This window comes from Phaseolus vulgaris, chromosome 8 (assembly GCF_051622355.1).
Source record: "Phaseolus vulgaris cultivar YP4 chromosome 8, ASM5162235v1, whole genome shotgun sequence".
Lineage (NCBI taxonomy): Eukaryota > Viridiplantae > Streptophyta > Magnoliopsida > Fabales > Fabaceae > Phaseolus > Phaseolus vulgaris.
This window is the reverse complement of record NC_143505.1, coordinates 46,935,184-46,957,031: the sequence shown is the minus strand read 5'-3', so window position 1 is coordinate 46,957,031 and position 21,848 is coordinate 46,935,184. Positions and strand designations below refer to the sequence as shown.

The 21,848-nt window shown below is 33.3% G+C and overlaps 1 protein-coding gene and 1 pseudogene across 2 annotated transcripts; both read left to right on the top strand.

Annotated features, from left to right (window-relative positions):
* Positions 1-3,578: 3,578 nt before the first annotated feature.
* Positions 3,579-13,271, top strand: LOC137824460 (DNA-directed RNA polymerase II protein). Of its 2 annotated transcripts, none has more exons than XM_068630110.2 (14): positions 3,579-3,678; positions 3,777-3,941; positions 4,032-4,119; positions 7,155-7,254; positions 7,334-7,407; positions 7,529-7,600; positions 7,849-7,926; positions 8,656-8,780; positions 9,031-9,103; positions 9,894-9,955; positions 10,033-10,416; positions 11,587-11,689; positions 12,289-12,509; positions 13,051-13,271. In XM_068630110.2, exons 2-13 carry the CDS (start codon positions 3,862-3,864, stop codon positions 12,478-12,480), a joined length of 1,431 nt encoding a protein of 476 aa, XP_068486211.2. In that variant the 5' UTR covers positions 3,579-3,678; positions 3,777-3,861; the 3' UTR covers positions 12,481-12,509; positions 13,051-13,271. The 2 variants fall into 2 exon arrangements, with proteins under 2 accessions (XP_068486211.2, XP_068486212.2); XM_068630111.2 differs by having other exon boundaries at positions 3,588-3,663.
* A 459-nt stretch (positions 13,272-13,730) lies between these two features.
* Positions 13,731-20,115, top strand: LOC150025617 (uncharacterized; annotated as a pseudogene).
* The last annotated feature ends 1,733 nt before the right edge of the window (positions 20,116-21,848 follow it).

Here is a 21,848-nt window from a genome sequence, read left to right as displayed (position 1 = left end):
TGGTGTATGTGGATGATATAATATTGACAAGAAATGATAAAAAAGAGATTGCTCGAATTAAACAAGCCTTGAATCAAACATTCAAGATTAAGGATCATAGGGATTTAAGATATTTTCTTGGTAAAGAAGTAGCAAAAAGTAAAAAAGGAATAATGGTGAATCAAAGGAAATATGCATTGGATTTTTAACAGATGCAGGTCATTTAACATGCAAACCTGCACTCAGTCCTATTGATAATCATGAAAAATTCTCTTCTACTGGAAGTGTTCCTTTCACATATATTCAAGCCTATAGAAGATTGATTGGAAGACTTATGTATCTCACTAATACCCGACCTGACATAACATTTTTTGGGCAACAACTTTCTCAGTTTCTTGTTAAGCCTACAATTGCTCACTATATTGCAGCGATTAGAATTCTCATATATATTAAAGGAGCTTCAAGTCTTGGTTTATTTTTCTCTTCCAACACTTCTGCTTATCTCAAAGCCTTTTGGTTTTAGTGTGTATCTTGAGAATTCTCTCATATCCTGGAAATCAAAGAAGCTAGGAACAATATCAAAGAGTTGTTGTGAAGCTGAATACAGGGCAATGACCACTGTTACATGTGAAATTCAATGGCTAACTTATCTTCTTCAAGATTTCAAAGTTCCTTTTGAGCAACCATCTCTTTTATACTGTGACAATGACTCAACAAGATACATTGCAGCAAATCCAGTGTTTCACGAGCGTACAAAACATATAGAAATAGATTGTCATGTTGTTAGAGAAAAATTAAAGAAGGGTCTCATCCATTTGCTTCCCATTTCCACCACAAAACAACTGGCTGACATTTATACCAAAGCTTGAAGTCCCCAATCTTTTAAGAGTATTTGTTCCAAACTGGGTCTCATCAATATTTGCTCCCCAGCTTGTGGGGGATATTAAAGGATATGGATACCAGAGTTATAGAAGGATCCTAATATTAATTATGCATTTTCTAATTATTAGTTGTTTCTCTTTATAGAGGTGAATAACCTTTATTTTGTTTTGTCTGTTATGATTCTAGTATTTATTGCTTGATTATTTCTCTCTTTAGCTAGACTTAGAATGAGTGTACTGCTTGTATATATTCAGACTATTTGTTTTGATCTCAATGGAATAATATTAGAGATATTCATTATCATATCCTTTGCCTTCCTTTTTACTCTTTTGTTCATTTTTGTTCTATTTTATAATAATAAGATTTTCTCGTGTTTTGGAGTTGTCTATTTTGTTGTATCCTCAGGAATCATTTGACATGTAGTGCATCAATAGATCGTTTGTTAAGATCGTCTAGAGTTAAGTCTAATGAGATCGTTTGGTGTGACTTTTTATTGTTGAATCGTCTTGATGTACATATAATGAGTTCGTCTATCAGATTTGACACACACATCGTCTAACATGTTAACTCTTCATGAACGTCTTGGTGAACCATAATGTGTCTATATACCAAGGATCGTCATACACATTCAACATTGTTTGATCATCTAATGGTTTAAACAACCTAGAACATTTAGTGAGTCTTTATATAAATCTCTACACTTAGTAGCTTCATTGGAACACTTAACACATCTTATAGTGTTTGTTAACATCAAAACTCATAGACTCTCATATCACGAGATTGTCTAATGGGTGATAGACCATGTAGCGGTTACTGGACCGCCTAACACACTATCGATATCAAAAACTTTTCGAAACTCACTTTAGCAAAACTCTCTTTCTTTGGTTAATTGCAAATTAATAAAATGCAATTCAAAGAGATAATGGTAGAGAGAGATTTACACTATGTGTTTTTATACTAGTTCATCTAAAAATCTAGACTACGTTTAGTTCTTGATCAACACGATCAAGTTACATTGATAGACTAACACTATAGGATATAATGCGAATATTATTTAGACCCTAATCACTTATGACTTAACACAATATTATTTTTACCATAGTCACTCTTGGCTAAATACATAATATTATTTTGACCAGATTCACTTCTGCTAACACATAAAGTATTTTTTGGACTACAATAATCCTGACTAAACACTAAGTGTTAACATGTAGTCATTTCTTTTAAAATATTTTTTTAACATGCAACTACTATGGTTAAAGTGTGAGTATTCTTTGAACTAAAAAAACACTTAGACTAAATCTTTCAATTTCAAATGTTTATATAACAATTTCTAACACATATTTTATAAATTAAAAATAAAATATAAAAACTATCTTGATCCGTTTCACAAAAATATTTTAAATATTTCATATTTAAATGATAATATTATAATTTAAAATAATAAATAAATTATATATATTTAAATATATTTATTTTTCTTAAATGTAATATATTAAATTTTAATATTAGTTATACAATAATTTATAAGTTCAAATTAAATGAATTAAGAATCATAATATAAAATAAATACAATTGTTATATTAAAAATACATTATAGAAAAAATTGGAGATTAATTAATATTTTAAAATACTTAACACGATAAAATGAAATGAATAATAGTTAGCCGCACTATCATATTTTTAAAATTATAAACTTAATTTATAATATTATAATATTAAAGAAGTAAAGAAAAAAATGTTAATATATTACATTTAATATCGTATTAAATATATTCTATCATAATTAAAATTAAAATTACATCAATTATTAATTGCATAATCTAAATATAGATAAATCCTACCAAAAACAAAAGTATTATAATCTACACTAATAATCTGTACAGATATAAACCCTAAAAAAAAATACAAAATATAATTATTTATGAAGTATTATTATCATATTAATAAAAAACAAATAGTTGTAATTTATGCATGGTTTAAAAATAATCTTCATTCTTAAATATATTATAATAAATTTTCAATTAAATAATCTTTCATAACCGTGCCATGTATGTTCATGATAATTTTATTCTTCTTCTCAAGTGAATGTTTTATGCAGAATCTTTTCCAATCTTTTTCACCCACTCTCCAATTTGATAGTCTTTTTGAAAATATTTTGGATTAACTTTGCATTCTACATGTTCATTTGTATTAAGGCAAAAGCAAATTCTACCAACAATAAAAAGTTAAATATTTGTATCTGTAAAAAAACATTTACATTTAGGTAGACAATTTTTTTTATATAATATTAATAACATTTTATTAATTAGTATTATATTATATAACTTATTATACACAAAAATAAAAATCTTTTTTAGAAAATAATTTTATTGTTAAAAAATATGGAAACTTCTTAAAAATATTTCTTATAGAGGGATTAAACTTTTCAAAGAATAAACTTTTTAAAAAAGTTTTATTGATCTGTGTCATTCATGTTCTTATAATTTTAAGAAGCAGTTGGTTTTTAACTATGAAATTAAAAAATAAATTAAAATTTGTGGCTGGAAAATAATTATTTTGGAAGGTACTCTGATAATTTCATATCTCCTTAATTTTAAAAATAGTGTAAAAAATAATATATTAATATATGTATTTAATTTTAAAATAAAAATATCAATAATCTCTTCTCCTCGTTTTGATTATTTAACTAAAATAAAAACTGAATTAGATCTTATCTTGCCATATTTACAACTGAAAACGGAGACGTTACAAGCTGTTGCGTGGCCATTGCTTCCGCCATCATCTTCTTCATATCTTCGTGTTAGGGTTTTCGAAGTTTGACTTTTCCTTCGTTTCTTCTCACTCACTACATTTCTTCGTGGTCAATTAATTTCCCAAACCTATAATTAACCTTATCCAACGCAAAACTGCAGTTCCTTCATAATTTCTTTAGCCAATTTGCGAAATCCACGCCATTCGACACGGTAGGACACACTTGTTCTTCGTGAGAAGCTAGAGATGGCGAGGAAAACGAGTAACTGTGCCATATGCGAGAATTCGAATCAAGCTTCCATTTGTTCTATCTGTGTTAACTACAGGTTTTTTTAGTGCAGTTTTTTTTGTTATTGTGTTTCGTGTATTTGATTGGTTGATTTCTTTATTTATTTGTTTTTGATGATATTTTTTAGGTTGAATGAGTATAATACTTCCTTGAAGTCGCTGAAAGACCGTCGAGATTCTTTGTACTCAAAATTGAGCGAAGTTCTTGTCCAAAAGGTTTGAATTACGGCTTGTCTTGTAATACACTAAACTAAAACGGCATGATTCTAAGTTAGTAGATATTATTTGAAAATTATTATGATCCTCTTCAATTTTATTTTAAATGCATGGAGTGCAACGGAATTTTTAAGCTTAGGGGTATGGGTATATGCAAATGGAAGATGAAAAAAGTAAAATAAATACATCAAGCAATTATAGGTGACCTAAAGTTCAATGGTGGTAGTGAAAGGAAGAAATTCCCAAGTGTACCTGATGTATTATTACCTGTACTATTGCAGTCATATAGGATTTCACTTGAATTGATAGAAACCATTCCTGCTGGTGTAATAAGCCCATTCTGGTCTATAGTCGTAGGCCCAAGAATTAGAAGCAGGATTGATTGTTTAATGATATCTCTGTTTCGGGGTATTTCTGTTAGAGTCCGGTTAGCAAAGGAAGAGTATCTGGGGAATGGCTGATTCTTTCTGAGGGGAGTGGGTTTGGTTATATTTTCCCTTCGTAAGAATGTTGGGATTATTCTCAGGATCCGTTTCAGGATATTTGGAGCAGCGAGACTCCTCTCTTGCTCCTCTCTGGAAACTTGCCTTCTTGCCTCTCTATTCTGTTATTTTCATTCCCTGAGTGTAGTGCAGGTACCATTGATAGACATTGTATCATTGGTGCTTTCATTGAGAGAAGCTTGTCCATTCACATTTGAGTACGGTAATGATGTCACACAGCCTCCTTGAATTTGACCTCACCGTGATTAAGCTCACAATCCAGTCCCGTGGAGCCTCCATCATTGCTCAATCTACATTGATGAGTCACACTCATCAAAGCTTGACTCCTTTCTCCTCTATCGTTGACCTCTTGCTCTCTGTTTGGACCATTGTTGACAAGATGTGCGCAACATGACTCAGTTCTCATTTCCTCTCCTAGCTCTCGAACACAAAATCAACCTCCTTTGATGAAACTGTGATGGCCAAATGTGTGGACCTTCTCTCCTTCGTTGGAGAGGATCTTGTGGGATTTGCTTGTGAAGGCTCATATGTACTTCTCTGTCTAGGATATATGCCCAAGATACCAGATCGGTGCTCCATGTAAGTTCTACCTTCATTCCCACTCTTTTGAATGAGTATCATGTGTCATTGGTTGGAGGACATTATAGTTTTACTAAGACAAATGAGAGTCTTGCTGCCGACTTCTTTTGGAAGGGAATGAAACAAGGCATCATGACACATTTGCAAGTGTGACATTTGTTAGTGTGACAAATATCAAGTGATGTCTCTTAGTTACCGCAACCTATCCCCATCGCCATCCCCAATGCTGTTTGGGTAGATATTTCCCTTGATTTTCTCACGGGCCTGCCATGCTCGCATGAATTTTAGGTGATACTGGTGGTTGTAGGGAGATAGTCCAAATATGTGCATTTTCTTCCCCTAAAGCATCCTTTCACATTTAGGTCTCCTGCATAAGTATTCATTCAAGAGGTAGCTAAATTTTATGGTTTTCCCAAGTCTATCATTAGTGATAGGACCTCTTTTTCTTGGGTAGTTTTTGGAGTGAATTATTTCACCTCCTAGGAACCATGTTGCATAAGCACATCTTACCATCCGCAAATAGACTAAAGGAAGTGGAGAATCGCTGTTTGGAAGTATTTTTCATTGCTTTTCCTTCGAGCAATCAGCCAAATGGTACATGTGGCTCTCCTGGGTCAAATTCTAGTATAACACCTCTTCCCATACGGCTACAAGTTCAACTCTCTTTAAAATTGTCTATTGCCTTTCTCCACCCTTCGAAACCCAGTACCTTCTTGGTTGGACTCCAGTGGACTCGATTGCTGCTGTCTTAATTGCTGGGATGAGGCACTCTGACAATTGAAGTACCATCTCCATCAAGCTCAGCAAACCATGAAGAATGCTAACAAGCATCGCCAACTTAGTGTTGGTGATTGGGTGTAAGTCAATCTCTGGCCCCATTTCTAACTTTCAATGGCTCACCACATCAATGCCAAATTGCCCACTACAATGAACCATTTCAATTCTGTCTAAGGTTAGAGCCATTGCATACAAGTTGCAGATACTTGATCAGGCTCAGATTCATCCGATTTTTCATGTGTTTTAGCTGAAACAATCTGTCACCAAGGGATCTCCTTTATCTGCCATGCCCCCTGGTCTTGTATTTGCTGAGGCAGACCTTCCAGCACCAGAGACAGTGTTTGCTGTGTGAGAAGGCAAAGACTGAACCTGTTCTGCAGAATGGCTCATCCTTTGGAAGTCACAACCTGTCAAGGAAGCCACTTGGGAGTTTGCAACAAACATTTGTGCCGAGTTTCCCAGTTTCAGCCTTGAGGGCAAGGCTAATTCTGTTGGGCAGGGTAGTGATAGAAACCATTCCTCCATGTGGAATAAGCCTGTTCAGCTCTATAGTCGTAGGCCCAAGCATAAGAAGCAGGATTGATTGCTAGTGGTATTTCTGTTTAGGGGTATTTTCTTTAAGAGTTTGGTAAGTAAATGAGGGGTATTTGGGGGATGGCTGATTTTGTGAGAGGGGAGTGGGTTGGTTATATTTTCCCTCTGTAAGAATTTTGGGATTATCCTTGGATCTGTTAGTGGATATTTGGAGCAAAGAGATTCCTCTCTTGCTTGGGGGAGGGCTCTTCTCCTGGAAACTTATCTTCTTGTCCCTCAATTCTGTTATTTTTATTCTCTGACTGCAGGTACCTCTGATAGGCATCATGCACCCTAGATTAAAATTTAATACTTATTCCTGCTCCCAATCTATTATTAAGTTACTTGTAAGTGGTTTTAATAACATATTTATTTTCTATTGCCTGTGCCTTTTGCTCTGCATGCTTATGTTAGTACCTTTTTTCTTTCCCTGTGAATCTTAGTGCCAATTCTTTTTATTGCGTTGGCCATTGTTGACTTATATGTAGTGTGGAATTTCCCATTAGTGGCTAATGTGCTCTGCTACAACCTTATATTTCTGCAAGGCACCTTGTGACATTGGTATTCAGTTGTTCTAATTGTTTTGTTCATAATGTTGAGAAGGGAAAGGGAGATGACCAAGAAAATTATATAGTGCTTCAAAATGAAAAGCTTGCAAGGTTGAAGGAGAAACTTCATCGCAGTAAGGAGCAAGTTACTCAAGGTTAGCAACCTTCATATACATATAAATTTCTATAGATGCAAATTTCACTTTAAACCTAAAATAATGGTTAACATCACAGGAAGAGCTAAGATAGAGACTGTGTCTGCTGATCTGAAACATAAATATGGGTTACTTGAATCTGCCCTTTCTACGGTACTTCAGTTCCTGTTTTTGACTTTACTATGTCATTGCTATTGCTATAGTCATATGGGTATTATTGTTCTAGTTCAATTTGAATGTATATGTGGTGAATAATACTTTTTTTGCTTTACAGTTGGAAAAAAATCGAGTGGAACAACTTGAAAAGTTCTACCCCAATCTTATATGTACCCAGAGCCTAGGGCATGTGAGCACTGTTTTTTATGGTTACTTCCAATATTTGGTATTTTGTTTTAGTGCACAGTACTGGTTTTCCAAGTAAAGCAATGATATAAAAATTAGTATTTAAAACTGATCAGCTTTTCCTCAAGATTCAATCAGATGTCGAGGTTAAAGATTTATGTTCATTTGATGCTTTTCTTCTAAAATCATAGATGGAATATCTGTTGCTTTTCTTGGAAGCTCAAAATTAACCCATATAAATATATTTTGCAGGTGGCAATTACCTCGGAGCGTCTTCATAAGCAGTCTGTGGTGATAAAACAGATATGCAAGTTGTTCCCACAACGGCGGGTAATATAAACCTATGATGTTCACTGTTTTGTTGGTTTATTAAGTTCGATTTCCTCTTGAGATTGTCAGATATTGTGCTTACTAGGTGGGACTTATTACAGTAATCACGTGCATTGTGGATTTTCATAGATAGTTGCTTTGGCGACTCACTATTTTTTCTTCAAACCTTTTTTATACCTATATCATCTTGTCACTTTAGAACAATCAGCGTTATCACCACATGGAAAAATAGTGTATTTAAGCTGGTTTGGATGAATATGAGTGGCCATGATATTGTAATGGTTTCTTAACCGGGTGAGGCTGGAAGAGAGAGCATTATTCCTAATTTGACTTTTCTATACATTTTAAAAGTTTGGTTAATTGAAATGAATTGCAAATTGTATGACTTTTTGATATTTTTTTATATTTTTCTTTTGTAATTATATATATATATATATTATTTATTTATTATTTTTTTTTCTCAAGAAAATAGTAGTACTAATGTTATGTCACAAGGAAAAACATTGTTAGAAAATGAAGATAAAAAAAGATTTGTTTGATGTTCTTAAAATTTAAGAAAAACTCCTTATAGGGGAAACTTGAGACCCAGGCATCCCGTTATAATTGGTAAGTTTTTGGTCTGAAATAATAACTTGTTTCACAACCATTTTCTTTATGTATAGTGTTATATGCTCTGTTATTATGCCCCTTTCTAACATTCCTATGGTGTTCATGTCCTTCTGGTGTCAGGTGGTCATAGAGGGAGAGATAAGGGATGGTTGTAGTGGTCAATATGATCAAATTTGCAATGCCCGATTACCCAGAGCACTTGATCCTCACTCTGTTCCATCAGAAGAGCTTTCCGCTTCTTTAGGGTAGGCATTTTTTTCTTTTGTCTAAAGCATATGTAGTGCATTTATAAAAGTGAATTATATCTGGGGTAGACAACACTTTTGTTCTCAAAATTGTAATATATATTCATGTCAATATTAAGCACATATTTCATATCCTATTTGAGTTCATCCAGTGGTAAAACTAAAACTTCCTTATTGCTTAAATTAGAAATTAGAATATTTTTCGTTAAATTGTAACCTGTTATTTTCATGTTTGCATTTTGCAATGCAGATACATGGTGCAACTTTTAAATCTTGTTGTTCACAACTTGGCTGCCCCAGCACTTCATAACTCAGGTTTTGCGGTAAGCAATGTCCAAGCAATAGATAAATGTTAAGTCAAGAATGTGTTCAAAATATTCAGGTCAAGCATGGTTATTATTGGCCATCATCATTTGATGGCCGTTGAATGTTAGAATAGCATTAAAATTCACGTGTTGAATGTTGATGTGTTTTTAACTTAAGGCATACTAACAGCAGACATTTTTATGTACTTCTAACATTAATGTTCTCTCTACTATTGGTTAAATTTATTGGAAAGATTCAAAATCATGAGTGGAACTCATTAAACAAACGAGACTTGTAACATTTTTGTGATTTCTTTTAAGTTTTGATTAATAACAGTATTCAAAAGAGTGTTGTTCAGATTTCTCTTGTAACTTTTAATTTGTATACACTGGTACTACCATCTGCATAAAAGTATTCCTTTTTGGGCATTATTGATCTTGTTCCAAATGCTGTCTATTTGATGCAAGTGTTTTGTGTTACTTTTGATGCTTATAAGATTTTAAGATTTCACCTAGATGAATGTTGACAGGAGTATGGATAAAGAGAATTGTTTTTGCATGTTTTCGTTGAATGTACATAAGAACAAACGATATTTTTGCTAATGTTTAGTTTTAGTGGGTTTTGATTGTCTAACATTTCCTTTTCCTTTTGTTTTCCAATTTGTATTTTCATTTGTATTTTTGTCTGTGGCTGATCCATCTGTATTGTCTTAATGATGCATTGTCTTTTTATTTTCCTATTTTATGGAAATTAATAATGTAAATTTGCAATTGTAATGCATATTTTGTTTCTTTTATGTTACCTCAGGGTTCTTGCTCTCGGATATGGCAACGAGATTCTTATTGGGATGCACGTCCATCCTCGAGGAGGTATTTTGGTCAAAAATATATTTGGATTAAGTATCAGGAACTAAACATTTTAAGCTGGTATACTTTCTTTTGTTCAGCAATGAATATCCCCTTTTCATACCTCGACAAAATTATTGCTCTACTGCTGGAGAAAACTCATGGTCTACTGATAAAAGCTCAAGCAATTTTGGAGTTGCTTCAATGGAATCTGAGAAGAGAAATCGCCTAGATTCATCCGGGAATAGTAACTTCAACTATTCTTTAGCTTCTTTGCATTCTGTCCAAACACATAAAGATTTGCAGAAAGGAATTTCACTTTTAAAGAAAAGTGTTGCATGCATCACAGCTTACTGTTACAACTCCCTATGTTTGGATGCCCCATCAGAGGCATCAACGTTTGAGTCATTTGCTAAGTTATTGGCTACACTCTCATCATCGAAGGAAGTTCGATCTGTTTTTTCCTTGAAAATGCCTCAATCTAGGTATTGTTATATTTATTTAATGTTTCCATAAAATGGACATAATCCATGATACTTAATATACTTTGTAGAAATATTAGTAAATATTTCCAAATTAACCTTATGTAGATGTAATTTTGATGTCTTCTGAAGCATTTATGTATGAATTAATTACCACAAAAACCTTATCCCATTTGCGGCATTTTGATGTCTTAAGAAGCATTTATACATGGATTGATTGAAGACAAAATGGTCAGAGATATTGTTTAGCTTGAGATTGCTCTTAACAACTGCCTCCAATGTTTTTCTTGGTCTTCCTCTCCTTCTCACATGATTAAAATACATGCAATCTATTCTCCTCATTAGTGCTTTCAGTGACCTTTAAACGTGTCCAAACCCCGTTAACTATTCTTCTTTTATTTTAATTTTCTATTGTTTTTCCTCTAACGGTGCTACTCCAATGTCTGCCATATACAATCATTGTGTATGAGGAGATAATTAATCTATTAAATTGTGTAATTATGCAACATGTCTTAATTATCTCGTTACAACTTGTGTTCTATAAAAGTATTTAAAGTTATTTAATTGCAGTTCTTCATCCCAGCGATCTGGGCTGTAGCTTCTAACTGATGGATTACTAAAAGAAATCATGAAGGCCAGTTTTTGAATATACTTGGTGTAGAGAATCAGGATAGAATATCTACATTTAATGTATATCCGTCTATAGCCAACAGAATCACTAATGTAGAGGTGTCAATATATCCTCTAATTATTTGTAATTAATGCAAAGCCTATATATAAATCTATCTCTACTGTGGTTCTTTTAAACACAGTTTTTGTGCCTATTATGCCCCTATTTTTCTCTTCTCTTCCTCTTTAACATTTAGTATCTGGTTTGTTTCTCTTAACTTCCCTTATACATCTAGCTTTTTTCCCTGTTGAAACTGGCTGTCAGAAGAACGAAGTAACTTAGGTCTTCAAAATTTCCAAGGCACTATTGTGTTCGGGAGCATGTGTCAGAGCTCCATCCAGATTCTTGAATTTATTTTTAAGGCTTCTCACTTTTGTAGGGTTTCTGTTTGCAGTAACGTTATGATTTTTACCCAAAGTTTGCTGCAACGTTAAATTTTTTAGAATGCAGATGCAGATAGCATTGAGGTTGAACTTTTTTCTCTTCTTTTCCCTTTGATTCAGGACATGCAAGCAAGTTCAGCAATTAAACAAATCTGTATGGAATATGAATTCTGTTATTTCATCAACTACTTTACTGGAAAGTGCACATTCTGTGCCCACAACGGTAGGTTCTCTCATCACTTCTAATTTGCAAGAAAACGTTGGCAGTGTTAATTGAATTTCTTATGCTTTAGTGCCTTAGATTCATCGCTTATCCATTAAAACAAGTGTCTAGCTTGGGGATTTCTAAAAATTGTTTGAAAAGGAGAATAAAATTTTCTGGGTGAAATTCTTCCTTCTATTTTTTTCAATAACAGGAATATTTCAACATTCAGTGAATACAAGTTTGTTCTAAAGTTAATTTTGAAATCCCTTTTAAGTTACATTCCTCTATTTATTTACCTCGCTTATCCGCTAACTATATAATTAATATTCTAACTGTGTTAACTAACTTCCTAACTCCAAAAAGTATGTCTTTGTTACACTCCTATTTGTTTTTGAGGAGCTGGACTGTATCTGCATGTACAATAGTTAAATCAGTGCCCCAAAGATAGTGCTTTCATATGCAATATTATTACTTATAACACCTAGGATATATGTATCTGGACACAATAATAACTTTCATTTTCGTATAATGGGCATTTTCATTTTCGTATAATGGGCATTTTCATTTTTATTATCAATGTTCATCACTGATGGATTTTATACTTTTGCCTATTGCAGAGAATTGAAAATTATCTGCCAAGTTCTACTGCTAGTTTTCTTTACGCCACTGATTTAAATGATGGCAAAAATGAGTGCCTTATTGAAGGGTGGGATATTATTGAGCATCCCACTTTTCCACCCCCACCGTCGCAAAGCGAGGATGTTGAGCATTGGACTCGAGCCATGTTCATAGATGCTAAAAGAAAGTGATCTTCATCTGCAACAGACTTCTGGATTCTGTAGGCCTCTTTCAACAAAATTTTGTTTGCGTAGTTGTTGACAATAATTTACCTATTGATAGTAGCCCACCTTTTTACACAAGTGCATGTTTGGTCAACACTTCATGAGAAATAATCTCTTCGTTTTATTTTTCTTTCAATAGCACTCGTAGAAATATTTTGATTTAAAGCTTATTAACCCCAAAAGTAACTGATTCAAAGTGTGCTAAGCAGCACTGATATTTATTTCTTAGCCTATAGAGAAACACAAGAAAGTTTCACTGTTGAGTTCCAAGTGATAATTGGTTATAGAATATGGTTATTGAACTAACTGTTTACTGCTTCATGTCAAGCCTTGTTAACTATCCCATCGCCTTTTTTCTTTTACGATGTATTATGATTCTGAAGTCTTAACACTCATAATTAGCGAATATTAGCTTTGACATTGAGCCTGAACCATGCTGCATTTTTCCTTGATAGAGTAGTTCTTATTATTTGTAATACAATAAAAAGCCTATATTTTCTTTACTCCCTTGCTAATTGGAATTTATGTACTTGTCAGGTTGAAGGGAATGATTTAACTCTTGTCAGGTAGCATGGTGTGAAAGTCGACATAAGATTCTTGAGGATTAATTTGTAAACTAATTGGAATATTTTAGTTGCTCTCTTGTTTGTAAATATGCCTTATTATAGACTAATGATAATTATTATGTAAATATATAGGCAAGGTTTATTAAAGTCGCCAAAATCTCATCAATAATAACTGATTCACTATTATAGTTATTATCATGATTTCACTGGAGTTGAACTCCTGAATAGCCTTTAATTGTCTTTTGAAGAGATAAACAATCAGTCTGTTATCTTGAGAGTTTTTAAGGATCAAATTAGGTGTAAATGCATAATCAAAATCTGAAAACTATCATTAAAGTATTTTAGAATATTTTGTTTCAAACTTCGAGATAAATGCTTAGCTGTTTTGCTGATCTCTAAAATATTCTTAAGAATTTGAATAATTTAACGTTTTAACCAGTGATGCACGTAGAGTACCACTAACCCAGGGTATCTCAGCCATGTTTGACACTGCCTGAAGGTTAGTCTTGTGTAGAGAGGAAAAATACAGAGAAGATGGTGATGATCATGGTAGTAAGTATAGTGCAAATCACTATATGTATAGCACGAAATGATACAGTTCGATCATTCCAATTATATGAATTTATTGAATAATTGTTTTTACTCGTGACAATGAGGTGTGACGCTGGATAGCGACTGAGAGTGAGATTTTTTTTTTGTTGTCTTGATTTTTAAAAATGAGTAAAACAAAAAAGAGAGGCAAATATTACTTGGAAGTATTGTGAAATTTTTCCTACAAATAGACTATAAGTAAAATGTAAGTTTTGCTGAGTTGGAATAGCAAGGATGAAACATCGTGTTGTTGGGACAAAGATGTTATTCTTTATTGTAGTGTTTAGATGATGTGAAGAAAATAGTTTTAAAGCTACTAGAAAAAAAAAGGAGTTAAACTTGTATTATGCAGAAGGTACAAGGGAAGTAGCAAAAGAAAATAATGATCTCCACCAAATGGAACAAATGCATTTTATAAGAACAAAGAAGATGTAATTCAAGAAGTTTGCAACTACATTTACGGTAATGTATTGCCACTTAATTTTGTAAGGAGTCCTCTTTTCATCCAAATGCTAAAGGTTGTTAGAGGGTGTGAGAAAGATTTAAAGCCTCCTTCTTATCATGAGGTAAGAGTTTCCTATCTGAAAAAAACTACAGAAAAATATGAGAGATGGGAGAAATGGGGATGCACATTGATGTGTAATGGTTGGACGGATGGGAAAGGAAGATCACTCACTAATTCAAGTGGTACTATTTTTTTTTTAATCTATTGATACTAGTGATGTGATAAAAGATGACAAAAAATGTATGAGTTGTTGGATAGCATAGTGGATGAAATTGGATAGAAGCATGTTGTCTAAGTAGTTACAAATTGTGCTTCCTACCTTGTGGCAGCTAGGACAATGTTAATGGAAAAATGAACCAAATTATTTTGGTCTCCTTGTGCAACCATTATCTTAATCTAATTCTTGAGGATATTGGAGAGCTTCTAGTATTTTACAACACTATTGACAATGTAAAGAAAATCACTAGTTACATATATAGGCACACATGGGTTCTTAATTTGTCACACGTTTTGCTACTTCTTATTAAGCAACAAAAATATGGTCTTAAATCAATGTTTGCTTATGAGGAATGGGATATTAGTCCACATGCTACTAAAAATGAGGTCAAGCAAGTGATGAATCTAGCGTTATGCGATGCCAAATTTTGGAGATCAATCACATATTGTTTTAAATGTGTGAATCTGCTTGTAAAAGTGTTAGACTTATAGATTGTGATCCAAAATCAGACACGCCATAACAAATTGTTGAAAATTTCCAAAACCAATAAATAAGGTATAAAAAAAGTGTGGAAAAGACATTAGGTAGAATTTACAACTACACAGGCCTCTCTATGCTATAGCCTATTATTTCAATCCTAGGTAAGCTAAATTACATATAAATTTGTCCTACTAAGTAACACTATGTACTTTGTTCTTATTAACTTATTTTTTATTGTGTTAGATATTACTATGCCAAAAAATTCAATTCGGATAGTGAGGTGTTGGTTGGCTATATGAAACATTTCAAAGAATGATTTTGGAAGCAAGAACAAGAGTTGTAATTGATCAACAACTTGAAAAGTTAAAAAGGGAACTAAGGAGCTTTTTGGAATGGATAGGACAATAAACATTAGAAATATGAAACAACCTGGTAATTAAATTACTTATGACCATTCTTAATGTGAGTTGATTTTAGATGGTTCCATTTTAGAGGCGACACTTTACTTATAATTGAGATTTTAGCAATAATATGGTGAGACCTAGGGAAGATCCTCACTGGACACTAACTTAACCAAGTGGTTAAGGTTAAGTAAGTGTGAAGGTTCACTTCCAAAGGTAAAAGAAAAATCAATATAAGGTGACAATGAGGATGCATTGCGGAATTTGATAGAAGGAAACAATGAAATGAAACATGGCTGAATGATAAAATGGAAGAACAACACAAAACAAAAAGGAAGAACCGAATGGAAACAAGTATAAGAACACAAGATAAAATGGTGTAAATGGAAATGAAGAAAAATGATGGAAGAAGAAAGCTTATGGTGTTGGTTGAGAATGGACACACCACTTGGAGTATAGTTGCCTCCAAGATGAGTGTAGAGGGCAGGGCCTCCACTTGAGAACTTGCAAACTCACTTAAGATATGACCTATTGCTGGAGCAAACAATTCTGACACAATTTGTGCAGAGTTTTCCTTCTTCTATAAACTTCAACATGAAAATACATGGAGTAAGGTACCCTATTTATAGGAGATGGTGCCTTGGTAAACTAGAAGCAAGGGTAGGATGTGAAACACTAAAAAAGGGATAAGTCTAGGGTGCGGTTTTGACTTACCTAAACCATAAACAAGGATAAAAAAAAAGAGAAAGGAAAGGACAAGTTGCGCAGACTTCTTTTGCAAGACCAACATTTCTAAAAAAGTGGATTCATTTTATTTGGCAAATTGATTTCAACATTGTGGAATTTGATCATTTTGCTTTTGCAATTTCTAGCAAGAGTAAAACTACATTGTTAAAGGTTAAGTAAGTATCTTAGAGTCTTTTTGTGTACTTTTTCTTGTTTGTCTTTCTTTCAAAGTTTTGTCATAATCTATTTTCCCAACTTTGTTTAGCCTCTTTGTGTTGAGCCTTTCTTGTTTGTCTTCTAAAACTCTTTAGTTTTGTTGTGGTTCTTTTGAGATTAAGCGTTAAGGGCTTTGTCCTTTTTCATTTGAGAGCTTGAAACCCCAAGATAGACTTTTGTTGAGAGAAAATTCTTTTTGAGTGTTTAGATCTTTTCTCCTCTTTGCTACACAAAAAAGTGACACAAGTGATGAAAGGGTTATTAACTTTTTTTCTTTCACTAATTGTTTGACTCTTTGTGCAATTTTATGGCTATTCTTTCTTCAGAGGAGTCATCAAAACCTCAATCTTCTCAAAAGGCTTTCCTTATAGGTGAGCCTACGACAACAAAGAGATCTTTAGCCCAAAAAGAGGAAGAAATGAGGCAATTGGAGGAAAGACTTCAAAGACTTGAAATGACACATGAAAAACAACCAAGAGGAAGGAGGTGGGAGCAAAGAAGAGTTTTAATGAGCTACACACATTATGGCAGCCAAAAAGAAGATGAAGATTGGAGAATTCACCAATATGATGAAAGGCGCCACCAACACCATCCTTCTAAAATTTCTTTTCCCTATGTAAAATTGCATAGCTTTAGTGGGGAAAGTGACCCCAATATTTACTTAGAATGGGAGGCTAAGGTTGATCAAATTTTCAATGTGTATGAGGTACAAGAGGACCAAGAGGTAAAACTAGCCTCCCTAGAATTTATAGACTATGTCATGTAATGGTGGCACCAAGTTGTAATGTACATTGGGCTAAACAAGAGGCCAACCATGGTCTCTTGGTATAATTTGAAAGAATGTATGCGCGTAAGGTTTTTTCCTCCTCATTATAGGAAGGAACTCTTGTTGAAGCTCCAACGGCTCCAACAAGGACCTAGACGTGTAGATGAGTACTATAAAGATCTTGAAACTACTTTGACTAAAATTGACTTGCATGAAAATGATGAGTCAAAGATAGCTAGATTTGTAAGTGGCTTAAGAAGAGAAATACAAGATGTGGTAGAACTTTATGAGTATTTCTCTTTGGAAAAGTTGGTTCACCTTGCCATCAAGGTTGAATCACAATTTTTAAAGAAAACTTCTTCCAAAACTACTCATAATGATGGCTTCTACAAAACATCACGGAAGGACAAAAATCAAACTTCATCAAAAACCTTTCTTTTCAACTTAGTAAAAGAAACCACTTACAATCCTAGAGTTTCTAAACCCACACCCTCTACACCTAAGTCACCCACCAAAACCTCAAGTAAAAAATGTTTTAAATGTCTAGGTTTTGGGCATATAGCAGTCAATTGTCCTTAAAAAAGAAACATAATGGTTAAAGGGGGTATTTTCATGAGTGACCATAGCTCCCAAAGGTCTAGGTCCCCTACCTCTCCAAGAAGCCAAAGTGAGGAAGAATGTGAGTTACCATGTGAGGGAGATTTGTTAGTGATAAGGCACATGCTTGGTCCCATTCAAAAGCATTTTGATGCAAGTCAAAGGGAAAACGTTTTTCACACAAGGTGCCTTATCAAAAACAAATTGTGTTCTTTAATTAGGGTGAGGGTAGCTGCACCAATGTGGCAAACAAAAAAGTGGAAAAAACTTGGGTTACCCACCATCTCTCATGCAAAGCCCCAAAAGCTCCAATGGCTTAGTAAAGAGGGGGAAATCTTAGTTAATAAACAAGTCCTCATAGCCTTCTCAATTGGAAAATATAAGGATGAGGTCTTGTGTGATGTTGTACCTATGGAAGCCACACATATTCTTCTAGGAAGGCCATGGCAATTTGATAAAAATACTTTACATGATGGCCTTACTACAAGATCACCTTAAAATCTCTTTCTCCAAGAGAGGTCCATGAGGACCAAATATAAATGAAAAACAAAAGAGAAAATGAAAAAGAGCAAGAAAGAAAAGATAAATTGGGTCACAAAATATCATCTTACACAACTAAATCAATCATGTTGACTCATGCCATGCTACAAACTGCACCTCCAAGGTGTCCTTCTTCCTTATCTTTTTCATTATCAAATAAAACTAATTACTTGACATCTTGGACAAAGAAATATTGGGATGAACATCAAACACCTCCTAAGGGTTTCCACCTTTTGAGAGAATTTATATCACCAAGTCCTTTCATCCCCAAATATTCTTTTCCAAAATGGCTTGTACGTACAAATTCTCATTTTGAACTCCCTAAGCTTAAAGAACAAGTTTGTTTCACTTCACACACCTTGCACTCTTTTATATGTGAGCAAACTCACTATGTTATCTACATGAGTTCTAAATTCGAGGTCGAATTTTCTCAAACTTGGGGACATGATACAATCCAAGCCAACAAGGAGATGACCAAGGACTCAAATTACCATTCACGCTATGAGAAGTCATCTCAACTTTCAAGTGAAGACCCCACCAAGGATATAGCAGACCTCACCAGAAGGAGAAATGGGCAAAGACCAGAATATCAAATGTTTTTCATTCTAGTCTTCTTAAGAATAAAACAAATTGTAAATATATTGGACTCACTTTAGGGGTCCAAATAGCAAGATAGGCTATAAAAGGTGTCTTTAGCATAATAAGGGGTGTAGTTATCATTTTAGCTTGTTTTGACCTAGTTTTTAAAAGAAGTGGCCTAAGGTGTGGTTTTGACTTAGTCAAACCCTAAAGGCAGCCCCCTCACACATTTACCATCCTATCCTTGCTCATCTTGTTTTCCAAGGCATCCATTCCTATAAATAGGGTGCCTTACTCCATGTATTTTCATGTTGAAATTTGATATAGAAGGAAAACTCTGCACAAATTGTGAGGCTTGTATGCTCTAGCTTGGGTCTTATCTTATGAGAGTTGAGAGCTCTTCAACTGGTGGCCCTCCACACTCCAAGTGGTGTGTTCAATCTCATTCCACACCATAAGCTTTCTTTTCTTCATTTCCTTCTTCCATTTTTCATACACCATTGTTATTGTGTTTTATGTTCTTGTTTTTGTTTCCATTGTTCAATTCGGCTCCATCTATCTCTTTTATTTCCTTTTCATATCTTTCCAATTCCGCAACATGCATCATCCACACCTTATAATGTGTTTTTCCTTTTACCTTTGAAAGTGAACCTTCACACTTACTTAACCACTTGGTTAAGTTCGTGTTCAGTGGGGATCTTCCCTATGTCTCACCATATATTTGCTAAAAATCAAAATCATAAGTAAAAGGTCACCCCTAAAATGGATAAATCTAAAATCAACTCACATCAATTCTTATATGATTTATAATTTTTTAATTACATTATAATTAAATACCTTTTTGTTTTGACAACTCTTTGGTGGGAGATTTATGGGGGAGAATGTAAAGAGTTACAAAAGTTAGACATAAATTTTTTGAGTCTCACATGTAGTGCATCAGGGTGCAAAAGAAATTGAAGCACATTTGACCAAGTGCATACTAAGAGAAGAAATAGACTCGAACAACAAAATATTAAATGTTTTTGTGTATGTGAAGTACAATCTTCAACTCGAGATGAGACAAGAGTAGAGCAGAGAAGGTGGAAACTTATGATCCCATATGTCTGTCAAATATTGACTCAGATAATGAATAGATCATTGAAAAATAATATCCTTGTTTGCCTATTGATTTCTCTTAGATGGATGAACATGAGTGGTTTGATGTTGAAGAGGGAGCTCCAAGCAAAAAAAATGGAAGAGAGATAATTATTTTTATTTAGAACTTTTACAACTTAGAACTTGAAAGTTCAACAAACTAAAACTAATTCAAATTTATTTCTTTTTCTTTTTCTAATATAGATCTTAGAAATTTAAATATAAAGACTAATAAAAATGAAAAATCCATAATAAGAAATGAGGAAGATATTGAAGCTAAATAACTTAAGGTATATTTTATTATAAATGATTACTTGAATACTTTATATTCTTAATCCAATATTCTTCCATTGCTAATTATAAGTAACAACTATAACTATATTTTTTTTATAATAAGAACTAACATATATGTTAATTTATGTATCTTGAAAATGGGTAAACATAAACACATTATGTGATCAAATTTTGAAACTATTCCTTTTTAACTTAACTTTAAATCTCAATTATACTTTTTTTTTAACTATGAAACTTTTAATTTAGTTACAAAATATATTATCAAAAGAATTTCACTAATAAAAATAAGATTTACTTAAAAAGTCAATTACAAGAGTTGGATGTATTAAATTATTATAATGAATTCAAATTACTTAAGTATGTATAAAGTGTTATCATCTTCAAAAGAAATCAATAGTTGATAAAGTAATTCATCTTGTGTGAGTCCTCCAATTTCAACTACTTCCACAAGTGTTCTTCTTTTAGCAAAGAAACTTTTGAGAACAAAATAAAGTGGAAGATGGGTTGTTTGTTGCAGTTTATCGATTTTCTATAGTAGTTTGCATCTATAAGATTTTGTCTAAAATTCTATCCATTAGAGTTAAGATTCTGCCTTTCTATCACAAAGAGGAATTTTAGTTAGCATCCTTGTTGCGAACAAGGTAGTGGATGATGAGTTGAAAAGAAAGAGAAGGAGTTGGGTGATTATAAAGTTAGATTATGAGAAAGTCTATGATTCTGTAAGTTGGGAATTCTTTTTCTATATGATACGTAGACTTGACTATTGTAGTAAGTGGATACATTGGATTAGAGTATTTTTTGGTCCTCATCTATTTCAATTATGGTAAATGGTATCCCAATCAAATAATTCAATTTGTCTAGAGGCCTTAGAAAAGGGGACCTGATAACACCATTTTTGTTCCTAACTATAGCTTAAGGTTTGCCAAGGTTAGTTGATCAAGCAACAGGGACGAACTTGTTCTTAGGGTTGAAATTCGGGAACAATAAGGTGCATGTGAAACTTCTCCAGTTCGCGGATGATACACTCTTCATGTGTGAATCTATATTACAAAACATTTTAACTATCAAAACTATTCTTATATGTTTTGAATTAGGTTCAGGTTTAAGAGTGAATTTCCACAAGAGAAAGTTAGGCGTTGTAGGGGTAGAAAGAAACATAGTTGAACTATACTCAGATATTCTTCATTGTAGCTTAATGAACATTCTTTTTACCTATCTAGGATTACCTGTAGCAGGCAATCCATCTAGATGTTCGTTATAGGAGTCTGACATATCTAAAATCAGAAAGAAACTATCCAAGTGGAAAGGTAAAAGTTTATTCTTTGTGTGAAGAGTTTGTTTAATCACATTTGTATTTAATGTCATCCCATTATACTATTTGCCTTTCTTCAAAGTTCTGGTAGGAGTATGCAAAGAAATTACGAAGCTTTAAAGAAATTTCCTGTGGAGTTAGAGTGTTGATGGGAGGAAAATAACATGGATTAGTTGGAGAACATTTGATCGAAACAGGAAGAAGGCCTAGCAATTAGACAAGTAGATATGTTTAACAACGCCCTTTTTGTAAAGTAGAAATGGAAGTTGGGCTCCTCAGAGACATGTTTATGGAAGGAGGTCCTTGGATCAAAGTATGGTTCGTGGAGGAATTTAGTTGTAGTTACTCAGAGCCAATGAAAAAGTATTATTTTAGATGGTGGTCTGACCTATGTAAAGTCTGTCGCTCAGA